Source organism: Pistacia vera, unplaced genomic scaffold (assembly GCF_008641045.1).
Source record: "Pistacia vera cultivar Batoury unplaced genomic scaffold, PisVer_v2 Contig630, whole genome shotgun sequence".
Taxonomy (NCBI): Eukaryota; Viridiplantae; Streptophyta; class Magnoliopsida; order Sapindales; family Anacardiaceae; genus Pistacia; species Pistacia vera.
Window position 1 is genome coordinate 236,839 of NW_022196480.1, and position 25,012 is coordinate 261,850.

At 36.4% G+C, this 25,012-nt stretch overlaps 1 protein-coding gene across 1 annotated transcript; it reads right to left on the reverse strand.

Annotated features, from left to right (window-relative positions):
* Window positions 1-18,486: 18,486 nt before the first annotated feature.
* LOC116111253 (ABC transporter C family member 3-like) lies at window positions 18,487-25,012 on the reverse strand. The gene is made up of 10 exons (XM_031397443.1): window positions 22,606-25,012; window positions 21,804-21,890; window positions 21,051-21,701; window positions 20,756-20,920; window positions 20,152-20,446; window positions 19,838-20,052; window positions 19,453-19,758; window positions 19,259-19,322; window positions 18,922-19,161; window positions 18,487-18,841 (listed from the first exon to the last, which is right to left on the reverse strand). Exons 1-10 carry the CDS (start codon window positions 24,949-24,951, stop codon window positions 18,729-18,731), a joined length of 4,482 nt encoding a protein of 1,493 aa, XP_031253303.1. The 5' UTR covers window positions 24,952-25,012; the 3' UTR covers window positions 18,487-18,728.

Sequence of the window (25,012 nt, forward strand, 5' to 3'; positions counted from 1 at the left end):
TCATTCTTATAAAAAAATAAACTAACATCTGAAACTGAATTTTCAAAACCCCAATCAACCAATGTAGCTTTTAATTTATCAAACCAAGCTCTAGGAGCTTGTTTGAGTCCATACAAGGCTTTATTTAACCTACAAACCTACCATGGGTTGTGTTTATTTCCTATACCACTAGAGTATGTTTCAAGAGGTAACATAAATACTTTCTCTGTTAGGTCTCCATTCAGAAAAGCATTATTGACGTCCAACTGTTGAATTGGCCAATTATGATGCACTGCTAATGATAGCATAACCCTGATTCTGGCTGCCTTTACCATAGGTGAAAATGTGTCAAAATAATCCACCCCTGGGGTCTGCTGAAAGCCTTTAGCAACCAGCCTTGCTTTGTACTTTTGCAAGGTTCCATCTGAATTTAGTTTGGTTTTGAAAACCCATTTGCATCCTACCACATTCATGCCTTCTTCATAAGGAACAAATTCCCAAGTATTGTTCCTTAACAAAGCCTGATATTCACTGTCCATAGCATGCTTCCATTCAGGGCTTAGTAAAGCCTCTGTGATAGTCTTGGGTTCTAAAAGTATAGTGGCACTTGTAACAACAGCTTGATAGGCAATGTACTTAGGATTTGGTTTGGAATGACCAGTTTTGGATCGGGTTACCATAGGATGAGTATTCTGTACAGAAGATTGAAGTTGACCGGTAGAGTCAGAGGAGTTAACCTCAGCTAAAGAGATAGTATCTGCAGGTGAATTACCACATAAACCAACAGGTCTTGGAGGATTCAGGTCAGTCATGAGAATAGGTGGTGAAGGTTGGGATATGTCAGGTTGTGACAACTGAGTTGGAGCATTAGATTGTGTTGGCTGTGTTGAAGCAGACTTAACAGATTCAGTAGATGACTTAAAGTCCAGTTCAGTCATAGGAATAGTTGGTGAGGGCGTAGATATGTCAGGATGTAACAACTGAATTGGAACATCAGGTTGTGTTGGCTGTGTTGGAGCCGACTTAATAGATTTAGCATATAATTTTTCACTAACAGATGTTGTTGGTATAAACCAAGGCACAGCAGAACCATTAATGGCAGAAGTGATTAGTGAACCAAGAGTAGGAGCTTCATAGAAAGCAATATCAGTTTTAAAAGGGAAATCCACCTCATTGACCTTGACTTGTTTCACAATATACACTCTCCCAGTAGAAGCAAGGCAGAGATATCCCTTATGAGATAGACTGTAACCAAGAAAAGCACATTTTTTAGTGTGATAGGTGAGCTTATGTTTGTGATAGGGTCTTAGATAAGGATAGTAACTACATCCGAAAACTTTCAACTCTGAGTAAGCAGGTTCCTGGTGAAACAGGGTGAAATAAGGTGATAAGTAATTAAGAACTGAGGTAGGTAATCTGTTGAGAATGTAGGTTGCTGTGCTAAAAGCTGCCCACCAATATTTTAAAGGCATTCCTGCGTGTGCTAGAAGGGACAAACCAAACTCTGTAATGCACCTATGCTTCCTCTCAACTCGCCCATTTTGTTGGTGTAAATAGGGACATGAATGCCTAAACTTAATCCCATGCTGCTGTAGATAACTAGTAAAAGTCCTATACTCTCCTCCCTAATCAGTTTGCAAACACTTCAATAGATATCCTAGTTGCTTCTCTACAAAACAATGGAATTGTACAAATGTAGAATATACTTCAAATTCAAGTTTCAGTGGATATATCCAAGTAAACCTACTGAAATCATCCACAAAAATGATGTAATATCTGAATCCCTCCTTAGAATTGACTGAAGCTGGTTCCCACAAATCTAAATACACTATCTCTAAGGAATTTTGGCCCAAGAATCTGAAATAGGAAATGTACATTGCTGCAATTTACCATATTGACATGCTTCACAAAAAAAAAAATAAAAAAAAAAAATAAAAAAAAAAAAAATCTTTATTTCCAATCAAGGATTGTTTTACATTCGACTTATTCAAGACAATATGTAGTGTCTTCACATTTGCATGACCTAGTCTTGTATGCCATAGCATGAACATATCTGCATTACTAGTCTTATTTACAATTCTAGGAACATGATGAGCACTAGGAGAATCAGCAGTTGTAGTTTTATTGACTGAAAAAGTGGATGACAACAATGCAATAGGTAAGCAGGAGGAAGAATCCAAGGATGAACCACCAGCTTGCATGAACTCGAGTTGATACAGCCCATTCTTGATTCTGCCTTGAAGTAGGACAACTCTACTGTGTTTGTCCTTTACCAAACAACAATCAGAGTGAAACTCCACAATCACACCATTATCCTTAGTAATTTGAGAAATACTAAGCAGATTTTTTGTAATTTTGGGCACACACAACACATCTTTAAGATGAATTAATCTATTTGTATCATATGAATGTATTAGCATCATACTTGAATGAGTAATGGGAATAGATTCCCCATTACCAACCTGTACTTTAGAGTCTCCTCCATGGATAGATTTGAGCATCAGATTTGACCCATCTACTGTCATATGGCTTGAGGCACCAGAATCCATATACCAAGCCTTGTCTTGAAGAGTTTGAGGTGTAGCAGTGATTTGATAGGATATTAGTGATGTAAGAGGGACAGTATCCATAGTTGTTGACAGATGAATACCATAAGGATTTCTAGGAGAATTGTGCTGAAAACCAGATCCAAAGTTGTGTTGAAAACCAGGACCAGAGAAAGTCTTGGGCATCACAAGAACTAAGTAGTCATGAAAACTACCAAGGCAATTTGTTGAAACCAATGTGTTAGTATTGTTTGGTCTGAAATGGTTAGCAAATAAGGCCTGAACAGGATCTCCAGAGCCTTCAGCTAGAGTATTTGAGGAAGCAGCTTATGAAGTGTAGACATTAGCATTGACCTGTGTTTGAGGATTGTAGGGAACAAAGCCCTGATACTCTTGATCAAATCTATGATAGCACTGTATAGCTGAGTGTCCTAGTTTGGTACACACTTGGCAAATCAACCTTTGTTTAAAGTAACCCCGGCCTCTACCTCTGCCTCTAACCATGTTGTTGCTAAACTGAAAACCTCCAGAATTAAAGGGCTGATTATTAGGTAGATAACCAGGTTTGTTAACAATTGTTCCTTGGTTGTTATTGTTCTCAAGATCAACATTGCCAACATTACCAACTGCAGAATGTGTAAAACTAGGAGTAGGAATACCAGAGTTCATGTTATTCTGATAGCCATAGTTGAAAGCAAGACCTGGAGGATTTTGTATTGGTACTTTGTGAATAGGTGCACTATTTAGTGGATAAGCAGCGGATGAGTTTCCATTTCCTTATTTTGATGCAAAAAGAGCTGAGTTAAAATGCTCATGAAAGGTTGCCATAGCATAATGTTGTCGTTCTAATCTCATTTCATGCTTGTGAAGCATGAACTGAGCTTCTTGAATACTAGCAGCGCTACTATTATAAGTCAGGCTCACCACTATTGCATCATACTCTGGTCCAAGACCATCCAGAATATACAACAAAAGCTCCTCATCACTAAGATTAACACCACTATCCACTAATTCATCTCCTAATTCTTTCATCTTAAGCACATACTCATTGATACTCAAGTCACCTTTCTTTGTTGTTTGTAACATGTTTCTAAGATGCAGAGTCCTAGCCTTAGAATAAGATTGAAAATGTAGCTCTAATGTATTCCATATTTCATAAAAGCTGGCACCTTTAGCAACGTTTCTAAACATGGATTCAGAAATTGACGATAAAAGCCAGCTCACTAAGAACTGATCTGTCTTTTTCCAATTGAAGAATTTAGGGTTTGGTTCTTTTAATAATTCCTCAGTTTCAGTAGATTTTCTAACTTGAAACATAGGTGGACAGATTTTCTCACCTTTGATGAAACCGTCAAGCTCATGAGCTGTCAGAGCTGGAAAAATTTGAGATTTCTAGTGACTGTAATTTCTTTCCACAAGCTTTACTGAAATTGTGGGAAGGGTTGCATGCACTGCTGAATTGTTTGCGTTGGCACATCCAGCTTGCTCCATTTCTGACTTTGAAGAAATATTGGAAGATCCAGGATTCAATTGAGCCATTGACATTTGTCTTAAAGCTCTGATACCATGAAGATTCTAGGACGGACTTGAACGAAAAATGTAAAACAGAAAAGTATTTAAGAGAAACACAAAACAAAGCTAATGAAATCAAAAAAACTGAGAAACTGTTTATTAATTGACTAAAAAATTCAGATACAAGAATGCTGCATTTATATAGCAGCTACACGAAGCACCATAGCGTCACCGCATTACAGTCAATTATTAAACTTTTACAAAACAGTCCTTGAGCTTTGATCTTTTACATAAACACCCTTCTCACTCACTTATATACTCAATACTTTATGCATCTACACCTTGGAGAAATTTCTGCCATTATTGGCTCAGTTCACTGTGATTCACTTGGCAAACTGCGTATTGGTTTCAGTTCAGCAGTTTGCTTAGCTTTACTTGCAGCTCGGCTCAGTTTTGTTTGTAACTCAGTTGGGTTCAGTTCATTGTGATTCATTCTGCAATCTACATATTTGCAGCCTTTATGTTGGATCTTGAGTTTAGTTCAGATCATAACTTATATCTTTGGGAATCAGAGAAAGATTGTTTTAGTTAAAACACAACATATTTTTTTTTTACAGAATGAGTTTTTTGCAGTAGCAACTACAAAGCAATAGTTAAAATGCAGCAGGATTGTTTTAGCTAAAATGTAGCAGATTTTTTTTTGCAGATTGTGAAGAAATGTTGTTATGTATGGAAATGGCATGAGAAGTTGGATTCAAAGTAGTTTGGTTTAATTTGAGGGAGCATGTTGACCAAGTTTGACTTTTTCATTAAGGACAAAACTGTAAAAAGGAGAAACGGTGTCGTTTCTTGCTTTACTTTCCCTTTTGCTTTCTTCTTCCTCTCTTTCGTTTACTTACTTCTTCATAAAAGAGTAAGTTGAGCTTGTTCGTAACAGTTTAGCTAATCAAGCAATACAAAGCATTCTTCTTCTCAAATTCTTCATTTTCTTTCTAATTTTATATTATCTTTGAGTTTCACTTGTGATTGATTTAACACCATCACGACTTCAAGTTCCACCATCCACATTGTTACAAAACACATCAGATCACAACCTACAACAACAACCAGGTTCTACAACCTTAGCATCTACACACACACAACAACAACCAGGTTCTACAACCTTAGCATCTACACACACACAACAATATCAACACAACCAGAACAACCTCTCAACACTCATCCCATGATAACTCAAGCTAAGTCTATTGGTCAAACTACAACAATCCTCATGTCCTCTAAATCCTCAACCAGAACCTGCCACTATACTTGAAGCTTTAGCTCATGTTGACCGGAAGAATGCTATGCAAGATGAATTTGATGCACTTATAAGGAACAATACTTAGACTTTGATTCCTAAAACATGTGACATGAACATAGTTGGTAACAAGTGGGTCTTTAGAACCAAATTCAATGTTGATGGTACTTTGCAAAAATATAAAGCTAGGTTGGAAGCCAAAGGATTCCACCAAACCCCTGGACTAGATTATTTTGAAACTTTTAGCCCGGTTATCAAACCTTGTACCATTCGCATTATCTTTACACTTGTTGTTTCTTATGGTTGGGATATACAACAAATAGATGTCAATAATACCTTCTTGAATGGCACATTGAGTGAAACTGTTTACATGCAACAACCTGTTGGTTTTGAGAGTCCAACATGCCCTTTACATGTTTGTAAACTTAACAAAGCATTATATGGCCTCAAACAAGCTCTAAGGGTCTGGCTTGACAGACTAAAGCAAGCCTTGCTGGAGAAAGGTTTCCAAAATTCAGTTTCTGATTCTAGTTTGTTTATTCTTAAGGATACAAGTCAGATTTTGTATGTACTCATCTATGTAGATGACATCTTGATTACTGGATCCAAGAACTCCTCCATTACCAAGTTGGTTCATGACTTAAACAACCAATTTGCGTTAAAAACCTTGGGATCAGTTACTTATTTCTTGGGATTAGAAACCACCAGGACTGATACAGGAATTCACTTGAGGCAATCCAAATACATAGCAGATTTACTTGTCAAGACAAAAATGCAAGATGCCCATCCTTGCCCAACTCCCATGGCTGTTGGAACTAAGCTTTTTGTTTGAGATAGTGAGTTGTTTAAGGAGCCTAGTCTTTATCGAAGCACCATTGGAGCGTTGCAATACTTGACATTAACAAGACCCAACATTAGTTTCACGGTTAACAAACTAAGTCAATTTCTTCAAGCGCCAGCAGAACTTCAATGGCAGGCCTGTAAACGTGTGTTGAGGTATATTCAAGGTACAAAATTCCATGGTTTAATCTTCAAACCAGACCTCTCTTTGTGTTGAATGCTATGCCGATGCCGATTAGGGTAGTAACTTGGATGATAGAAGATCCACAAGCGGGTATTGCGTGTATGTTGGACCTAACCTAGTTCAATGGAGTTCTCGCAAGCAAAAGGGGGTTGCACTCTCATCTACTAAAGCTGAATATAGGGCTTTAGCACAAACAGCAACTAAGTTGGCATGGTTGGACAGTCTATTCTCTAAATTAGGTGTAAAAATCAGCTCCATTCCCATAATTTGGTGTGATAATGTAAGTGCAGGAGCTTTAGCATCTAATCCCGTATTTCATGCTAGAACAAAGCATATAGAAATAGATGCACACTACATAAGGGATCAAGTGTTAGCCAAGAGAGTCCTGGTGCAATATGTTACTTCTAAGCTGCAAATAGCTGATGTTTTGACAAAGGCTCTCTCCATTTCTTAGTTTCAAGACTTAAAAGGTAAGTTGACAGTGATTGCAGTAGAATTGAAAACTTAGTTGCTGTTGAGATCTTTTATTCACTGGTTTGAGAATGAGTGGCTCTGAGCATCAGTTTATTGATTTGAAGTTGATGTTAGTTGCTGATCAGTTTATTGATTTGAAGTTGGTGTTGGTTGCTGATCAGTTTATTGACTGATCAGGTGTTAGTTGCTGATAAGTTTATTGATTTAAAGTTAGTGTTGGTGTTAGTTGCTAATCAGTTTGTTGATTTGAAGTTGGTGTTTGTTGCTAATCAGTTTATTGTTTTGAAATTGGCATTAGTTGCTGATAATGATCCAATGAGATGTTGCAGTGAGTATCAATTGCTGTGGTGTTAGTGACTGATCAGTTTATTGATTTGAAGTTGGTGTTTGTTGCTGATCAGTTTATTGTTTTGAAGATGGTGTTTATCTGGTTTGAAGTTGGTGTCAGTTACTGATAATGATGAAATGAATATCAGTTGCTGTTGTTGAAGTTAGTATCAGGTTGTTGAAATGAATATCAGTTGATGTTGTTGAAGATAGTATCAGTTGCTGTTTGAAGTTGGCGTCAGTTGCTGATTGTTGAAATTAGTATGATTATTGAAATTAGTATCAGTTGCTGTAGAGATAGCTCTAAGCATGAGTTTAACTGGTTTTAAAATTTTAATCAGTTGTTGAAGATATAATCAGCTCAGTTGGGTTCAACTCAGTTGGGTTCAGTTCACTATGATTCACCTGATTGAGATATAATTAGCTCAGTTGGTTTCAGTTTAGCAATTTGCTTAGCTATGCTTGAAGCTCAACTCAATTTTTTTTTTTTTTTTGGTTGGGTTCAGTTCATTGTGATTCACTTGGCAGACTGCGTATTGGTTTCAGTTCAGCAATTTGCTTAGCTTTACTTGCAGCTCAGCTCAGTTTTGTTAGTAACTTAATTGGGTTTAGTTCACTGTGATTCATTCTGCATATTTGCAGCCTTTATGCTGGATCTTGAGTTTAGTTCAGATCATAACTTATGTCTTTGGGAATCAGAGAAAGATTGTTTTAGTTAAAACACAGCAGATTTTTTTTTTTTTTTTTTTTTACAGAATGAGTTTTTTATAGTAGCAACTACAAAGCAGTAGTTAAAATGCAGCATGATTGTTTCAGCTAAAATGTAGCAGATTTTTTTTGCAGATAGTGAAGAAATGTTGTTATGTATGGAAATGGCATTAGAAGTTGGATTCAAAGTAGTTTGGTTTGAGGGAGCATGTTGACCAAGGTTGACTTTTTTATTAAGGACAAAACTGTAAAAAGGAGAAATGGTATTGTTTCTCTCTTTACTTTCCCTTTTGCTTTCTTCTTCCTCTCTTTCGTTTACTCACTTCTTAATATAAAAGTGAGTTGAGCTTGTTTGTAACAGTTTAGCTAATCAAGCAATACGGAGCATTCTTCTTCTTAAATTCTTCATTTTCTTTGTAATTTTACATTCTCTTTGAGTTTCACAATCATGTGCTTATTTTTAGGAGTACGTTATTTCAGTAGTGAATAATTGTTAGTGGAGTTATGTTCAATGTTTTTAGCAAGTTTGTTAATTATTTTTGTTACAAAATCTTGTATATATTTGTTGTTGATTCAATAAGATTATGTAGTTTGCAGTCTCTATTAAGCCTTTTTGCATTATAGTTGCTTAGATTTTGTTCTTGCACAAATAAAACTACAAATTGGTATCAGAGCTCTTTTTTTCTTAAGCGATTTGTGTGACGTTTGTGAGTAGTGTTATTTGCAAACACCAAACCACCAAACAGAAACCTTGTTTTAATGGCTTCAAATGAATTCTCTCCAGTTTCTCCACCAGTTTTCAATGGTGAAACTGCACACTATCGTACATGCAGTCAGAATGTCTGCTTATTTACAAGCAGTGGACCTCTGGGAGGCAGTCGAAGAAGACTACGAAATCGACCCATTACCTGACAATTCCACTGTGCAGCAAATTAAGGTTCACAAGGAGAGGAGAACTAAGAAGTTCCAGGCCAAATCATGTCTCCATTCAGCAGTTTCTGAAGAATTATTTACCACGATCATGAACTTGGAGTCAGCTTTTGAAATATGGCAGTATCTCAGGGAGGAGTTTCAAGGCAATGCAAGAACAAGAAGCATGTAAATGTTAAATCTCATAAGGGAATTCGAGCTCCAGAAGATGAAAGAGTCTGAGACTATCAAGGAGTATGCAGACAGGCTTTTGAGCATTGTTAACCAAGTGAGGCTTCTTGGAGAGCAGTTTTGTGACAGAAAGATTGTGGAGAAAATTCTGGTGACCTTACTTGAGAAGTTTGAAGCCAAGATATTTGCTTTAGAGGAGTTTAGAGACCTTGAAGAGATCTCATTGGCAAAGCTTTTAAATGCTCTGCAGGCGCAAGAGCAAAGGAGACAAATTAGAGAAGAGGTGTCTATTGAAGGTGCTTTACAAGCAAAGTTGTAGATCCACGAAAGTGGTAAAGGCAAGAAGACCAAATGGAGGAAACACAAAGGTGCTGGAGTCAGCAGCAGTAATGGGAATGCGGGTGCTCAAAATATTAATAGTAATGCTGGAAGGTTTCCTCCATGTCCTTACTGTGGAAGGACTAATCACTATAAGAATAGGTGTTGGAGCAGGCCTGATGTTAAGTGCAATAGATAAAGTCAGATGGGCCATGTGGAAAGAATTTCCAAGAGCAGAAGTAACCAACACGAAGATGAGGCTAAGACTGTGGTTCAAGAAGAAGAATAGCAACTGTTTGTGGCATCCTGTTATGCAAGTAGTAGCTTGAGTAAGGCCTGGCTTATAGACAGTGATTGTACAACCCACATGACGAATGATCCAGAGCTTTTCAGGGAGTTGGACAAATATGTCTTCTCCAAAGTCAAAGTCGGCAATGAAAAGTATATTGAAGTTAAAGGTCGAGGGACCATAGCTATTGAAAGTGTTACAGGCACTAAACTTATCAATGATGTTTTATATGTACCTATCCAAGTGGTGCCTAAAGAAATTACTTATGGAATCTTATCATTGACTAGACTGAATTGAGGCTAATTGAGATATCTTTTGACTCAAAATGAATTATAAGTGGGGTTCTCCGATTTCACAAAGTTGCAGTCGAGGTCCCAATGTTGACGAAGACTAAACTCAGGCTAACGAAGACCTTTGTTGAAGGAAAATCCAATGTATACTATGTAACGAGACTTGAAATGTGGCTAATGTGCGTAAAAAAGTAATTGTTTTTCCCAGTCTCATACAATGAGGACTACTTCATGAATTATCGATCAATCTTGGTCTTCACTATATATGATTCGAGGAAATATCATTCAAGACTGCGAACAGTCTTATACCAACTGACCAAGACCTTCTTTCTATTTTTGAATAACCAAAAAAGAAAAAAGAAAAAATAACTAATATCTACTTGAACTGGAATAATGAAAATTAATTTTACTTAAAAAATGAATTTAACTATGCTGATGGACGTTAACCAACTCTTTTTGAGTAGAACCAAAAGCAACATAAAGTGAGCAATGTGACATTACAACGAACAAGATCAGGGAAACAAGTGAGAATAATCTATTCAAGGTTGACAACCCCATTGTTTCTGGTATTATGTAATGCATGTTATAATTTGGAAACACTTGATATATATAGGCAACTCATGGTACTTAACTTAAGTCTTTGAATAGTCTCCCCCTCTATTTTAAAGCCTAGTAAGTAAAAATTTCTATAACTTCTTGATCTGGATACTAATATTGCTTGTCCTCTGGCATTGATTGATGCATGTACGCTAAGACTTGTTAGACTTAACAGAAGTAAGACGTCTCTGTCTTGTATTCATTCCAAAGGACAGAGGCGAACCTCTTCACCTTATCTACCACATCTAATTAATTTCTTCTTTAACATATTTTTTCTTAGTGGAAGAACAGGGTGTCCACATCATGGGTTAGATTGCAGAAAATTTGTGTAGAATTTCTCAACAAAACAACAAACTTGGAAAGCACCACCGACTTGGATCCCAATTTTGTTGGGAAATTCTACCCCATGTTGTGGACACCATATATTCTTTCACTAAGAAAAAGTACTTTTAAGTAAAAGCTGATGACTTGGTTCACACTCTAGTCAAGGTCTTAGTCTCAATTTTATTTTATTTTATATCTAACAAGAACTAAGATAGTATTGATTCAGATAAAAGTTTCAGGTTTAAAATTAGCATCCTATGAAATTATTTTACCCAATTATAAATAGAGCATCGATGGCCACCCAGCTTTGCCAACCCAGTTAACTTTTTTTTTTTTTAGTTCCAGGGAAATATGGTGGCAAAGACCAAAACGGAAACAAAAAAAAAAAAAAAAAAAAAAAAAAAAAAGAAAGATATAGCTTGTGTTTGAAAATAATATTGAAATCTGACCAATTTGTGGGAATACAATGTGATGTTGAAATCCAATTTGATATACTTTCAAGTAGATAGTATTTCAATCTATATGTACGCATATTCGGAACTACCATAGAATTTATAGGAATGAATGGATCATGGGTTCTACATGTTTAAGCATTGATTTGATCATTGATATATATTTTTACTAGAAAAATCCTCAACTAGTTAAATCAATTTAACTGATTTCTAAAAAAATTACTTTAATCCAATCTGTCATACTCGTACTTTAAATATTTGATCTAATCTCATCTTTTGAACTTAGTGAACTCAAAAATAAATAAATAAATAAAGTTAGATTTAATTTATTAGCTTTAATAAATTAATTTAAATGTTTGGAACACACCCTTATATCAAATTGGCCATCAAAAAAATCCATTTGATTGGTTTAGGCTGGAACTTGCAAGGAACAAAAGTTTATTTCTTCTAAAATAAGATATAATAATAAAATTATATCATATTTTGGACCAACGTCTTCCTTCTAAGTTATAAAGAAATCTAGACATATTATTTTGTACAAGTCTCAAGTTCCTAAGTAGTCTTACTTAAAATTATTTAATATTGATATGTGCTTTAAATCATTAATAAATCAAAAAAAACAAAAAAAAAAGTTATTATATGAATATTTAGACAAAGGAAATCTTATTGGATAAATATATGTATTGCAAAATATTTTAATTTTACTGCTTCAATTTGGTTGATTTACTTGTAATTAGAAGGAGAAATTACTCATGGCATGATTCATGCCTTAATATTGTTATAATAAAGCAGTTAATAATCTTGCAATATTATTAAACACAAGTTACCTGCACTGAAGATACAGGGTAGGGCTAAAGAGCCAGAGGCCCCATAAATTACTATTTTGAATAAATATCACAACATTTTTGAAAAAATAGCTGGTAATTTAACTCCAATAATATTTTAGAAATCCTATGATAAGACCATGTAAACACTCAAAGATTTTGAGTATCCCAACTTATTCAAAAGGTTCTACAGATTGATTCTTTCCCAAACTCTTCAATACCATGGAATCAAATCCTTAAAACTTCTTAGCTTTTTGAATATTGATGAGTGACCCACAAGCTGTGGAAGGTAACAAGAGTGGCACTTGCATCAATTGCAACTACATCAACAAGAGGTGTCATCACCTCTCTAACATGTGTATCCTTTATCTCTAACACATTTTCAATTATATCCCGCAAATAAATTCTTAAGGAAATAGCATTTGTACGTTGTAAGTTCTTTTTAATAAAATTCCCCTTTTGTTAGTTATCAAGAAAATGTGAAATAATCAAAATGAGCCATATCATTGCGATCATCACATATAACTAGTCAGCAATCTATTCTGCCAAGAAATTGGCAATAGGACGAAGAATAAAATTGATTGTGAAGCTTCTGGTTATGTGTATGTGCCTTTACAGATTTCTTTGACTACTAGCGTTCGGAAACTAAACAAAATAACTTATGTTTAACATCAAAATGTGAAAATATCAGAAAATTATAATTTATTAATTTCATTACTCATTCTTCCTCCTCTATTGCCCTACTCAACTCTGCTCCCCGCAACATCAGCTTCAACTCATCTCCAATAACGTATGGCTCACTGATAAAGAAGATACAGATAACTAATGGGAAAAAAAGAGTTAATAGAACACTATTTATGACGAACTAAGCAATAGACTCTTTCAATTAATATGTCCTCACTAATAAGAATATTTGCCTCATATACAGGACATTGGGGCATAGCCTGATCAATACTTAAGTGGCAACATTCAAACAAAATCCTAAATCCTTTTTAATAACATAATACAGTCAAATGAAATTCCCCTTGTAATTATTAGATGATTGAATAAACATCAAGGATTAGACTCTTATTTTTATTACATATATAACTACCACTTAAACCTCTGCTTCGTTGCTAGTAACCTACTGCCCCATTCTAACCCTAACTTCCTTCTCTACATAGCTGTAAACATGATATGAATAACTTCATACAAATATAACTTGATAAATACCAAATTTATTATCGCAACCTTGTGTCCTGATCTTTTGCTAGCCAAGAATTACCTTCTTGTATACAACAGTAAACCATTTGGCTCATTCAAATGAGTTGTCTAAAATCACAACATGATCAAGAGACGTGACAATTTGATGGAAATGGCTAACAAATGAAGTATGATGTGGAACATACAAAAAGATAAAAAAAAATAGCAATGATTATCTTCTCACCAAAAAAAAAAAAAAAAATACTAAAAGATCATGATAAAAAATACCGTCTTCCTTTCAAACCAAGAGCTTTTAGCATTCCCATTGATAGATATGTAACAACTCTTGCCACCCGGTAAAGTACCAAGGAAAGCCATGCCACTGGTCTGACCTAGAAACATTGCAAAGTCAAATAGTGCCCAGACAGTAACATCAGCAAAGCACGGAAAACCTACAGAACTACATAAAGCATGAGGTTGGGGAAAAAAAAGGGGAAGCCAAATCTATTAAGCATTAATAGAGACGCCCTTATTTAGATTGAAGAAAATGAAATATATAATTTTTAAACTTTACCACAAACCTAGCAACCCCTGTGGCACTACGAACAGCAATACTTTTTGGGTTAATTTCAGCGAGAAGTAATATGGCCACCTAATATCATTCAGGAAATGAAAACTGGTTAAGGCAATTGAAATAACGTATAAAAATCTTAGTGTGTATCTGCATGAGTTTTTAATCCATAGACAACATGAACTTTGTTTCAATGAGGACAAATACTCAGTTTGATGGCAACGTATATCCTGTGCACCCATAACATCTTAGATGTCAACTATAAGCACTGCCTGTCATTTCAATATGAGTTCATAATATATATGCATGTCCTTAAAAGAGAGAGAAAGTTAGACTCACAATCATTACTCCTGTTGCTGCAAGGACCCCAGCCTCACCAAATAAAGTTGTTGCTGCCTCTGTGACTAACGCAGTGGCTCCAATATTTGCCACACTGAATACGTAACTAGAATCTATAAAAGAAATAATTTTCAAATTCAATATGAAAACAAAAGAATTAGTTATGCTTACATTAAGGGGGAGGGTAGAACGTTGTGCCAATGAAAATAGTCGTCAAAAACCGAGTAACATCACTGCAAAGCATTTTAAAGACACCATTATCAGGCTCTTTTTCTACCAATTCCCACACCTGAATCAGAATAATATCAATTGGCCAATTAGAACAAATAAAACTATTTGAAGAGATGGCAATCATCTACTTGCACCAAAAAGTACCATATCATGTTTCAGTTAACATCTTTTATGCTGAAACAGGTAATATGTTTTAGAATTCTCATTCGGCTATCCCTCAACTTCAAACAACTAAAACCCAAAAAAAGAAAGAGCATTCACAACACCTCAACGGAACACAGTCTAATATTATACCCAACATAGTATAATTGGACCTTTATAACTACATATGATAAAGCAGCACTAGAATCTTTAGTGACTTTTTTCACGACCCAGTTCTGCAGTGACTTTGTTTATTGGTTTCACGTGGGTTCTAGTGTCAAAAATTTTGTTTTTCGGCAACCTAGAAATGTGAAACTTTGAATAGTGATGAATTCTGGGTGAAATCTTGACAAGAATTTCAGAACATCGATTTTGGTGGAGGAAAAACGAGTTTTTTTTATTGTTGGAACGAACTTGGGTCGATTGAAAACGGAAGATTCAAGAGAAAAATCCATGAAATATGAAAAAAAAAATGAATTCAAAACTGAAACTTTGATAAATCCCGGCAAAAATAATTAGAAAAAACAAAAAAAAAAAACCCCCAGAATTTAAAAGTAGTAAATTCGGTCAAAATTTGAGAATTGAAGAAGAATTTATGGGTTTTGGGGTTTATGGACTTTGGGATATAGTTGAAATGGAAGATTTAGCGAAGTGAAAGTGGAGACTCCTCCATTTTCAATATTTGGTTTGGTAGTTTGATTGGTATTGCAGACCAAGGGTTAATGTGTTGTGTTATGGCAGGTGGGACTGTTAAATTACTAGGATTGCCCTGATTAAGTTCTTTCAACCATTATTACAAATTATAGGAGTTTTCTGTTGTGAATACAATGTATTCCATAGACAAGCCTATTACCAATCCGCATTCGTAATCCATCAAAAACAACATTAAAATTATTTATATTAAGACATTATTGAATTGTTTCATCTTCTACATTATTGTATCTTGAGACAGATACACGCACGTTGTAAATTTTTACGTAGAGAATAAATTTTTCCTCACATCATGTTCAAAGGTTCAAATTTCATTCCCAAGTAACGTTCTACTTTGGAGTCCAAACTGTTCAACTCTAACATTGCATTACCATAAACCAAAATTACAAACAACATCAAACATTGCCACACAAAATAATGGAAAGAGAAAGTAAAATACTAAACTATTTACTCAAGTAGATAATAATATCAAAATCAGAACTTTTCTAGTGTACAAAATCTATTTGTACTTTGATAACATAATCAAAATTAAGACTATTAAGTTCTCGTCATCATCAAGAAACCTAGCAGAATTGTGTTTTATTAAGGTTCAGCCTACAAATTCAAGTTTACTTCTCAAAACCGGAATTTGATCTCACAGTAGACTCCACTGCTAGCTGAACAAAAGAAGAAGACTTGTTTTCTAGCAACTTTGATGGAGAATCATATTCCTCGATAAGCCCTACACAAAGATGTTGAAAAACCAAATGTGGCCACAAACACGAAAGTAGGGGCACCCCAGAAGACAAAACTGGTCATGGCAGAGGTGTAAAGATATTTTTTCAACCATCCAGCCTCACTCATTCTAAGTTCAACTATTTTCGACAAAAACTTCCTCTCCCATCCCTGCAGTTTAAGAATTCTCATGTTCCTTAGAATCTCAGAAGTTGCCTTCATCCTCGTATCTTTTGATTCCATCAACTTTACTTGGAACCTGTTTTGCAATCTCCCCAAAGGAAAATTCGGTACCATAGCAATTATTATTGCCAAAAAAGCTGCAATCGATGCAAGCCCAAGATTTCTATACAATATAAACAAGGCCAAACCCACTTACACCGGCACAAGCCATGGATCATGCATGGACCAACTGAAATCACCTACTCTCTCAGCGTCAACTGTCATGAAATTTATTATTTCCCCACTAGTGCGCTCCTGCTTCGCCTGACGAGAAAGTGTCAAACCTTATTGTACACCATTGCGACAAGAACTGCTCGGATCCTAATTCCAACCAGCCGCAACCGAAAGAAATAGTGTACAAAAAAAAGAGATTCTTGACCCTGCATCATCACTTACATTTGAATTACCATTTAAAAGAGATTCTTGAAGGAGGGTACCTTCACCCTCACTTTTCTTAAAAAACCCCACATAACAGAAAACCAACCCACTCATAACAGAGACAACATAAGATACTAAGTACTGAATGGGTAAAGACACATGGTTTCTGTAAAGAACAATGTCAATAACAAGAGATTGCCATGTAAGAAGCCCACCAAACTCTCAATAAAAATGGGAACTTTTGTCCACCTGAATCAAAAAACTGGGTATGCAAATATACACAAATTGCACCCCAACCAAGCGCTTTCACCACTAAATCCAAAAGGGTCATCACTTTATCATCAGACCAACCATTTCTTTGCCAATAGAAGTAACTCAACAAACACAACACAAGATTAAGCACCGAAACGCTTAAACAACTCACCAAAGTTTTCTTATAACACAAAACCCCCCTTTTCTTAAACCTCTCCTTTGACTCTTCAGTTCTATGAGTAACACTCTCTCTCAGTTTCTTCCAAACCCACGAGAATAACAAAACTAGTAACAAAACTGAGAGTAATGAAGCAGAAAACCCCCGTGAGAAAATGGGTTTGAGATGAAACTCAGTACCTGAATACATTATTGAATATAAGTGTGGAAAGAAAGTCAACGAAACATGCACTGTTGAATCAAAAAGCTCCATTTCTCAAGCTCGAAGACTCTTTTGATTTTTATTTATAGATATAATTGAGTGACAAAAGACGGGTTGTTGGAAGAGGGTTAACTTGTCGACCAAGACAAAGTTGACACAGAGAGAGAGACAGCTAAGCACCAAAGCTGAAGTGAGACAAAATTTGGCGCCTTTCCAGGTAAGTCGCGAGAGGGAGAAGGGAGAGAGAAGTTGACCCACGTGTCAAACTGTTGGACAACATCATGGTTTCACCATGGTCTTAAACAAACCATTATGTAAGCTCTACCGACTACCCAATAACTATTATTTTACAAGCTTAGGATTACCACTTTATCCTTTAGCTAATATTTAAATTATCATATTATAATGCAGGAAACCTCATTACACTTCACCTTTCTTTTTCTTCAACTTCTTTGCTAATAATATTCAAATTTATGTGCCTTAATCAATACCGGCTGTTTTGATAGGAGCATTATGCTCAAGACCAAGAATGCATAAAAGTTTTTTGCATCTACCAGAAACTACAGCTATAAACACCACCATACAATCTGACACACTAACAGAAACTAAAATGTAATATACTCAACTATATATTTAAGTAGTTTATACTATCAAAATCTGTAATAAACCATCCCTCAGAGTACATTAACAAATTCTAAGTTGATCTTCAAGATCTCACAACACTTTTTTTTTCTTCTTTATTAGAGCATAATCAAATTTAACACGAATATTTTTTTATTTTTTTGTTATAATCAAGAAACTCTGTAGAACTATGTGTTTTATTAAGGTTCGGCCTTCAACTCCTAGTTTATTCAACTTTTAGTTTATTCCGGTTTCGTCATGCCATGAAACACTCTCAAGTTGATATCACTCAGTGTTTGATTAAGAGAAGAAATATCCCAGGAGAAGTTCCCATCAACTATCTCAACTGCTGTATTAGAACAATTTCTGGGCTGCTTTCTCTTAGTTCCCTGCAACATCAGTCTGCATTAGTGTAATCTTTTCTTCGGGGCCAAATTAAAAATACGTGCCTAAAGCTCTGTGAATTGGCATGGTAACTCACAAACCACATTAAAATTGTTTAAAATAATACATTCATTGAATTGTTTCATCTACTTCAATTTCCAGGGAAGGAGAGTAGACAAACGGAACAATCATCTGTTACTTCAACACAGATGACTTTTTATGAACTGGATTCCTTAGTAAGGTTCTTCTACTTCGGAATCACAAGTGTTCAATTCTAATATTGCATTACCATAAACCAAAATTATAAACTGTTTTTTATTCAAACATTCTGCACACTAACAGAAACTCAAATGTAAAATACTCTTTTTTATTCAGGTAGATTATAATACCAAAATCAGAAATTCACTAGTGTACATAACCAGCCGTAATCTCCCAACACTCTTTTTTCATACATAATAAAAATTAACAGAATACATTTTTTTCATATTTAAGAAAGTAAGCAGAACTGTATTTTATTAAGGTTTGGCCTTCATATTCAAGTTTAGTTCTCTAAACTGGAATTCGATCTCACAGTGTACTCTGCAACAAGCTGAGCAAAAGACGAAGACTTGTTTCCTAGCAACTTCGATGGCGAATCATATTCCTCGATAAGCCCTACATATAGATGTACAAAAATCAATAATATGTCATATAATCCAATCTATTGGACAATTCAGTTAAATGAGTAAACTAACCATGATTAAGAAGCAGAACCATATTACTATCAATAACAGATGTTATCCGATGTGCAACTGTTATGACCGTGCAATCAGAAAAGTGCAGCCGTAGAGTTTGCTGAATCAGATTATCCGTAGCAGTGTCAACAGATGCTGTAGCTTCATCAAGCACCAGGACCTTACTTTTCTTTAGTAGCACACGTCCAAGACAGACCAATTGCCTCTGACCCATACTCCAGTTCTCTCCATTCTCAGTAACTGCAAAATCCATATTAACATATACAATGAAATTTATGTGCCTTAATTAGTTTCAAGAAATTTTCAACTCATACAATAGGAATAAGAGGAGACAGACCTTTGGAATCTAGCTTCTCTTCCTTCTTTCTAACTTCATCTCCAAGTTGACACTTATCCAAGGCCTAAAACCATTTATATAAATTTTACCAAACCAAATCTACAATTACAAAGTCTGAAAACACCGAATGTCGGACAAAGGTGGAAAGGGAACTCGGAAACACTGCCTACTATAATAAAATAAAAGCAACCCACCTCCCATATTTGCTCATCTGTGTATTCTTCAAGAGGGTCCAGGTTGCTTCGTACAGTTCCTTCAAACATGGTTGGATCTTGAGGAATGATGCTTAGTCTTGACCGTAAATCATGCAGTCCAATTGATGAGATATTGATTCCATCAATCATAATCTGACCAGCTGCAGGCTCAACAATCCGAAACAGTGTTTGAATGAGAGTCGATTTACCACTTCCTGTTCTCCCTACAATGCCAGTTTTCATTCCTCCCGGAAAACTGCAAGTCAGACCTCGTAACACAAGTGGCAAGTGCGAAGCATAGCGAACCTACACGCAAACCATAATAATTCATCAAGAAAATATTTCTAAGGAATGAGAGAGAGAAGTATAAAACCAGTAGAGTTACCTGTAGATCACGAATGTAAACTTCTCCATATGATGGCCAACACCGGTAAGGCCGGCTTTCTTCTATCACAAGAGGTGGCTCACTAGGAGTACAAGTGTATTGAAGTATCCTCTCGACTGAAATAATCTTGTTCTCCAGATTACATAGATTGTATATGAAATAAATTTGTAACGTGTTTAGACTGAGTCCATATGTCACAGCCACGCCCGCAATTGCTTTAAACAAGGAAAAGAAAAAAGAGGTTTGTTAACTGCTCCTTTAACAATTAATGTCGATACCAAGAAAGATAGCAATAACATTCGTGAATAAAATACCTGGATCAATAACACCCTTTGGAATAGAAATCAGGAAAATCAAAGAAAACGCAAACGTTATAGAAGACAACATATTCAGGCGGAAGCACAGCCATTGCATAGCAGCAGCACTCTGGAAATTGGGCCGAGAATATCCATCCATCAGTTTCATATTTGTGTCTCGGAACCTTGATTCTTGATCAAAGCTCCGAATAGTTGTTGACCCTGAAATTGTTTCAGCAAAATGCTGTATTACTGGAGCTTTGCATACTCCTACTAACCGTGAAAGTTCTCGTGCTGAGGGTAAGTAATATTGCTGCAAAATTATAACACTGTTAGAAATCACCCTTTAAAAAAGGATAAACAATATGATAATGAATGGCGTTAACATAATCACATTATATTAACTCTTCTCTAGAACTTCTTTGCAGATTCTGTAACTTAAAAAATAAGGCAATACAGCACTTTAAAAGTCAACTTTACAAGCAAATCTCGTGGAAAAACTAAAACAAAACGAAAGATAATACAAAAAAACCTGAGGTAATAGTAAAGAGTGTATAGGAGATTTGATGTGAAGCCATATTTTTGTGTAGCTTAGAAGAGTAGCTGTGGACACAAGGATTACCTGATACCAAATGCTGCTTACAATCACAGGGATAAAAACAAGAAAAACCTGCCGTGCAACCTGAGACATCACAATAATGATTCCTAGAAGCTGGATAATCGAGAACGCAAGAGACCCAACTCGAGACGGAATGTTCAAATCAACAGCACTTTGATCGGTAGAAGCCTATACAAGCAAAAGCATACAAATTATATTTGGTATATTATTGGAATTAACAAAACTCAGTAAGAAAACACAGAAAATGTTCCCATGTTGAATCACATGCTGACACAAAGATAGATATATATCAACTTACTCTGTTTAGTATTCGTCCACTAGGAGTCGCCTCAAAGAAGGCCATGGGGGCGCGGAAAATACACAGATGCATTTTATTAAAGAGAACACTGGCAGTTTTGTATCCTGCTGTTGCAAGAAGTGTGGCTCTGCAAAGTATACAAAAGGAACTCCCAATAGCCAGAGCTACATAAACAGTAATTAGTGTAAAGCCCCCAACAGGTTGTTTTGCATCCTCAGACACAGGAGTTGCCAAAGCCATCCAATAATTGCTGCCTATTTGAAGAGCCTGAAAGAGAATCTGTGCCAACAATATAAATGGTACAAGGGCTCCTCCATATGCTGTAGTGATGAACTTCCAGTACACCCAGAACCCAACTCTACCTTTCTCTCTCTCTTCTTCTTGCACAAGCTGCCCTTTCGCCTCTGCTACTTCCTCTGCTTTATCATTCTGAATATCTTTATGTTCTTCTTTATTAACAACACCTCCATTACTACTTGTGCCACAATTTTCTTTGCTAGTATTTACATTTTCTGAAACTGGCGCACCATCGATGGACTCCAGAGCTGACAAAGCTTGCTTATGTGCACCCATAAGTTCCATAAAGTCCGTTCCCGAATTCAGAATTCCACTGTACTTTCCAGATTGTATAATCTTTCCATCTTTCATTACCTAACACAACAAGGGATGAATAGAGTTAATGAGTTATGAATTTGAAGTAATGCACCCAATTAAAACAACAAAAAACAAAAAAGAGTAATGTACATTGCTCACCAAGATAAGATCAGCAGCAGGTAAGAACTCCACTTGATGAGTGACATAAATCACCGTTTTTGAAGTCAAAGCACCCAGCAAAACTTCCTGCCACATAAAAATAAGTAGTAGTTTGTTAGGATCTCACATTAGAAGGGAAAAGGGGGCATATTGGTTATAAAGGGCTTGGAAACTCTCCATTGGCAAGCCGGTTTTCTAATGAGAATTCTACCCAAGTCCACAAAAGGCCCACTATGCAACCAATTGTTTGAGTTGTTAGATGGGTATATAACAAATGATATCATAGCCAAACCCTGCCCAAGCCCATGTTCCGATAGGGGCTACCTAGGAAGGGGCGACTTCGGAGAGTAGGTCACCCAAAGTGAAGCCATCCAGAGTAGGCTAACGTGGACCTTATTGGAAGGGAAAAGGGGGGGCATGGCTACATAGGAAGGGGCGACCTAGGAGAGTAGGCCACCCAGAGTGAAGCCGTCCAGAGTGGGCCAACGTGAACATTGGGTCTCAAAGCCTTGAGAGGGAAGTAGGGTGGGCGACATGGGAGAGTAGGCCACCCAGAGTGAAACCGTTTAGAGTAGGCTAACAATGTTTCGAAAGAGGTGACCTAGGAAAACGCTACCTAGGAAAGGGCGACATGGGGGAGCATGTGGGTTATAAAAGACTTGGGCTCCCTCCCTTGACAAGCCCGAAAAAACAAGAAAGAATACCACAATCCATTAATCGAGAAATATTTATGCTTAAATTTGTTGAATAAAAAATAAATTCCACAAGAAGTGAAAGCATTTGTGATTGGAACAGATTTAACCTTGAAGAGGTGGGATCCTGTATGTGCATCCAAAGCACTAAAAGGATCATCAAACAGATAGATATCAGCATCATGGTACAGAGCACGTGCAATCTGTATTCTTTGCTTCTGTCCTCCACTCAAATTGATTCCCCTCTCACCTATAACTGTCTGATCACCAGAAGGAAGGATTTTTAAATCCTTCTCAAGGCAACATGCTTCAAGAACTCTGTCATACCTTTCTCTGTCCATCTCCTTACCAAACAAGATGTTGTCTTCAATCTTGCCACTCTGTATCCATTGTGACTTAGTAACATAAGCCTTTGTACCACACAGCTTAAGATTACCAGATATCTTGGGTACTTCTCCCAAGATACAGGAAAGTAAGCTAGATTTACCCGAGCCAACAGTACCACAAACTGCAACTCGCATGCCATGGAAAACTTTCAAGTTGATGTCTCTTAGCGTTTGATTTGGGGAAGAAACATCCCAGGAGAAGTTCGCATCAGCTATGTCAATTGCTTTATCAGAACTACCAGTTGGCTGCTTCTCCATAACATCAGCCTTCAAGTCATCAAGACTTAGGAAAGATGCAATCCTATCAAGTGAAACTTTAGTCTGAATTATGGTTGAAATTGTGTCAGGAAGATTTTGGATAGGCTGTTGAAGAATCCTTAACGTTGCAAGTGCAGATAAGATCTTGCTCGACTCAAGCGGGATTCCTAAAAGCATACAAGCACCAAATGTGGCCACAGACACGAAAGTAGGGGCACCCCAAAAGACAAAACTGGTCATGGCAGAGGTGTAAAGATATTTTTTCAACCATCCAGCTTCACCCATTCTAAGTTCCACAATCTTAGACAAAAACTTCATCTCCCATCCCTGAAGTTTAAGAATTCTCATGTTCCTTAGAATCTCAGAAGTTGCCTTCATCCTCGTATCTTTTGATTCCATCAACTTTACTTGGAACCTATTCTGCAATCTCCCCAGAGGAAAATTCGGTACCATAGCAATTATTATTGCCAAAAAAGTTGCAATAGATGCAAGCCCAAGATTTCTATACAATATAAACAAGGTCAAAAAAACTTGCAGAAGCACAATCCATGGATCGTGCATGGACCAACTGAAATCACCTACTCTCTCAGCATCGACTGTCATGAAATTTATTATTTCCCCACTAGTGCACTCCTGCTTCGCCTGACAAGAAAGTATCAAACCCTTATTGTACACCATCGCGACAAGAACTGCTCGGATCCTAATTCCGACCTGCTGCAGCCAAAAGAAATAGTGTATCTCGGAGAAGTTCTCCACAAATTTCGCAACAAGAAAAGCAGAAACCAAAACATACCCCTCATTTTTAAATTCCCGCCTCCCAGTGAGGTATTGCACAAAAGTGCCAATGAGATATGGGCCAACATATGTGGCCATGGTGTGTAAAAGGATAAGGAAACCTGTTAACAGAATTTCCTTCCATGTTGACAAGATCAATGCCTTCACCAGTTTTAGTGTGGTAACTCCACTCCCCACACCACCATCTGCTTCAAGCTTACTTCTAAAAATTGGAAAAGCCTCAACTACACTATCATGCCTATCCAACTGAGGCACATCCTCAAGGTCTAATGTTTTCTTATAGCCGACAGCAATCAAGGAACCCATCCAAGAGAATGTAAAAAGACTAAATAGACCAGCAGTTGAATAATGGGTCACATTATCAGCCCCTCTGGACTTGATTCTTGACCCTACATCATCACTTACATTTGAATTACCATTCAAAAGGGGTTCTTGAACGAGGGTATTTTCACCCTCACTTCTCTTAAAGAACCCCACATAACAGAAAAACAACCCAGTGATAACAGAGACAACATCAGATACCAAATACTGAATTGATAACAACAAATAGTTTCTGTAAAGAACAGTGTCTGTAACAAGACAATAACAGGAGATTAACATGTAAGAGCCCCACCAAACTCTCAATAAAAATGGTAATTTTTTTTCACCTAAATTAAAAAACTGGGTATGCAAATAAACACAAATTGCCCCCCAACTAAGCGTTTTCACCACTAAATCCAAAAGGGTTACCACTTTATCATCCGACCAACCATTTCTATGCCAATAGAAGTAACTCAACAAACACAATACAAGATTAAGCACTGAAAGACTTAAACAACCCACCAAAGTTTTATTATACCACAAAACCCCCCTTCTATTAAACCTCTCCTTTGACCCTTCAGTTTTATGACTAACACTCTCTCTCAGTTTCCTCCAAACCCACGAGAATAACAAAACTAGTAACAGAACTAAGTGTAATGAAGCAGAAACCCCCCGTGAGAAAATGGGTTTGAGAAGAAACTCAGTACCTGAATACATAACTGAATATAAGTGTGTAAAGAAAGTTAACGAAACATGCTCTGTTGAATCAAAAAGCTCC

Bases quoted from the DNA above. Each gene is read 5' to 3' on its own strand.
- LOC116111253 (XM_031397443.1), bottom strand. From the start codon at position 24,951: ATGTATTCAGGTACTGAGTTTCTTCTCAAACCCATTTTCTCACGGGGG. The intron at 21,702-21,803 runs GTGAGCAATGTA...TTGTTGTGTTAG, and splicing joins CTGCTGCTGATCTTATCTTG to GTAATGAAAGATGGAAAGAT. The intron at 19,759-19,837 runs GTAACTCTACTG...GTTTGCGTGTAG, and splicing joins TTTACATTCGTGATCTACAG to GTTCGCTATGCTTCGCACTT.